Raw genomic sequence first — 3608 nt, forward strand, 5'->3', positions numbered from 1 at the left:
AAAAAAATCAAAAATAAAAAAAATAAAAAAAAAACAATTTTTTTTTAAAAAAAAAACCCCAATAAGATTTTTTGACCGCTTTTTTGACCGAATCCTTAAATTAATCATCCGAATTATTCCGAATAATTCTCCGTCCGAATAATTCCCGAATCCGAATTTGCTAACTATGGTCTGTCCTAATACTTATGGCCCTGAGTACGGGTTCGGGCTGGAGATTTCTGGGCCTAAGTGAAGGTTGGGCTGGGTTAGGGTTGAGACCTTAAGTTGAGTCGACTCGGCCCAGTCCGAACCTGATTTTGACTTTATAGTTATAAATTGGAAACTTATTCTTCGTCAAAGAGAGTGGCTACGCTATTGCTCCCTGTTTCTATCTCTTTCTTCCTCAGTAAAAGGTAGAGATGTCATTTCATAAGAGTCAAGGAGAAAGATAGAAACATGGGATAGATAATACTTATACCTCACTTTATCATTTAAGTCTTCACTCTCTCGCCTGAGATATCCTCCCCCATCCTTCCAAAAGCGCAGGAAAGAGGAAAAGATTTTGCAGTGAGTTCATTCCCTATATCTCGCACCTAAGATCTCGCTTCAAAGGGCCCTTGCAACAATCTCTCTCCACCTGGGATCTCGTAGCCTTCTCTTCCCATCGCCTGACTGCCTCGCACTTGAGATCTATCCCCATCCCCTATCACCACAACGCTAAGAAAAAAATAGATCTTGCTCCGAAGCAGAAATTGGGGTTTTTTTTTTCTCTTTTTTCAATGCATATGACATAATTGGTAAAAAACAAGGTCACCCCGGCCCGCCTTGACAAAAATTAGGGTCAACCAGGGCCAACCTAGCCCAGTCCAACCCAACCCGATCTGGGTCAATCATGGATGAGCTAGCTTGGGCTGAGATAACTCAGCTCGACCTCAAAACCAGATTGTGCTAAGGTATTAGAAAATCGGTCCAACGCAACTCAGTTTCACCCCTAAAGCTGTGTTTGGTAGCCAAGAGAAGAAAAGAAAAAGTACAATATACTATTTTCTTAGTCTAAGAAATTCTCATTGTGTTTGATATGTTTTGAATCAATAGTAGATTTTTTTTTTTGGAATTTTTTTTCACTGCCAGAAAAGATAAAAAATAAAAAATGGTCTTTCCTGGGAGAGTGGTAGGGTGAGAAACACTATGTGATCCATACCACGATGTCATGTTTAAGTGCATCATAATCAGATCAGGGATAGGTTATCCTAGAACAAGGTTTGAGGACTCGATATTAAGAATGAGATTAGTCAAAACCAGTATTGATTTGATACCAATTCAGATCAGCCTCGATTAAACAGAAATACCTTTAATTTTAAATTAAAAATCATTTTTTTTACTATTTTATCCTTCGTCCATACTTATCCATCAATATATTAACAACCAAGAATCACGATAGGTCAAGGCCTATTCCAATCCGATGCCATCAACTCTGGCTGATCCGTTCTGATTCCTCATACTATGTGATCCCGAGAATCAATACGAGAATGGATATGGATCGGTCAGCTAATGCACTGAGTCAGCATCTTTTTTGGTAGCTGCCAAGTTATTGAACCCGGTATCGGAAAAATAGAAACAATATTATGAAAATTCTCAAAAATAAAAAATAAAAAATAAAAAACTATAAGTTATGAAATTGAATATTTGTAAAAAAAAAAAATATATATATATATATATTAATAAAAAAATTTCTGAAATATTACACAAAATGTAAAAAAATGTATTTTCTTAATATTTCAGAATTTAAATATTTGGAAAAATAACAAAAACCATACTTTTAATGTCTTCTTACGCACAGTAAATTACATGAAAATTGTTCTACTACCAACATATCATACAAAGTAGTGAGTAGAAAAAACGAGTCAAGAATTAAGAGAAGGAAAGCTCCGATTCACAGAAAGTAGTTAACAAAACAAAATTTTGCATTATTGCATGTCAAGAGGAGGTAAAAATGGTAGCTGACTTCAAATTTTGTCAAAATCAGAGAAGGGATGGGAGAGTTATGGAGTAGTGAAGTTCAAAATCATAAACTTGTAAACCAGAGAAGTTCTCTGATTTTCATTGAAAAGAAGAACTATAATCTCTTAGTCGGGCGGGTTGGGATGGGGATTGGGCAGATCTGCCGATCCAATACATGACTCAATTTGGATTACTGCCCCAGAATTGATCAAGTATCGGAATCGATCAATGCTGTTACCGGTCTGATACCTCAAACTATGATCACATGGGAGCCCGGATCAGCTCCTCCTTCACTTACAAGTGATTTCAAGTTTTTTTTCTACTTCCACAAATTCTTTCTAAACTACCACTAAGAAGTGTGTAGAGGGGTATTTGTAAATAAATAAATAAAATAAAATAAAATAAAATTATCATCAGGAAACCATAAACGAAGTCCAACGATCGAGTCAGTAACATGGAGAAAAATTTTGACTACTACCCAAGTTGCAGCTAACCCTTTGCTGGCCGCTAAAGAAATCAAATAACTCACTTTCCCGTAGGCTCACAAATACCCTCTTAGGAGTTGGAGTTAGTGCAACCCAGACAACAACTAAATTTTTTCCTTCCTGAATTTCGGGGTGAATATTCAAGTGTGATTGGCCAAGAAGAAGCCAAAACCTGACCCTTAACACCCACCATGAGCAATATTAGAATCATCAACTCCGGACTCACCACATGGAAAGGAGATCCTGATCCACGAACATGAAATCCACAATAGGAAAAACCTGTGGTGAATAACATATGTGTGGATTTAGGAGAACCAACCAGATCCACACTTCAAAAGAGTGGTGACTGGTGAGAGACGCATTCTCAATTTTTTCTAAAATAAGGGAATGTGATGTAAATCTCTGTGGGGTAGAGAGAGAGTACTTACATATATGCTTCTTAACAACGGCAGCGTGCAAAAGTGTCTTGCCGTCAAGGCCTTCATAGACAGGTAAATTTTTCATCTTCTTGGAAGCTTCGTCTTCCAGTGCAACAATCATCATCTTCCCCAGCTCAACGTGTAACCCACGGTCAGCAGCCAGATAAAGAGATGATTCGTTGTGCTTATTCTTAATGAAGAGGACCTCTTTGTCCAACTCCATGAACACCTCAATCACCTCACGGTGACGCCTAAGAACAGCTTCATGCAAGGCTGTGTTCCCATCTCTGTTCTTTAAGAACGCCGTAAGATATGCTTTAGACCGTTTATCTTCTTTGTCTGTTTTCTTAGCCCAGCGCAGCAGATACTTAACCACTTCAGCATTATTATGGCGTGCAGCAATGTGGAGTGCGGTGTCTTCTGTGTAGTTCTTACTTCTGAGTGTAGTTGTTGGTTGGTTTTTGCGGATTACCTCTACAACATGGACGTTGTTGTAGCTGGCGGCGATGTGGAGGAGAGTGTTCTTGTTTTGGTCTCTCTGCTCTCGCCGGACATTGTCGCCTGCCGTCTTAAATAAATGCGAGAGCAAAGCTGAGTTGCCTTTAGTTACAGCCTTACACAGATCAGGATTCATGATGGCTCATTACCCTTGTATTCCGGAATAACTTGTGTTATTTGTAAGCTATTTATAGGGGAAGAGACAGAGATCAGAGACCAAGGACTT

General features: G+C 38.4%; 1 protein-coding gene across 1 annotated transcript in view; it reads right to left on the minus strand.

The window, feature by feature from the left end:
• The window catches only part of LOC122075359 (protein ACCELERATED CELL DEATH 6-like), a 15945-nt gene extending 12337 nt beyond the window's left edge, over positions 1-3608 (minus strand). The window contains exon 1 of the mRNA XM_042640355.1: positions 2894-3608. Coding sequence (XP_042496289.1) covers positions 2894-3518 — 625 coding nt within the window. The 5' untranslated portion in view covers positions 3519-3608. The remainder of the gene's footprint in view (positions 1-2893) is intronic.

The sequence above is a fragment of the Macadamia integrifolia genome, chromosome 1 (assembly GCF_013358625.1).
Source record: "Macadamia integrifolia cultivar HAES 741 chromosome 1, SCU_Mint_v3, whole genome shotgun sequence".
NCBI classification, from domain to species: Eukaryota; Viridiplantae; Streptophyta; class Magnoliopsida; order Proteales; family Proteaceae; genus Macadamia; species Macadamia integrifolia.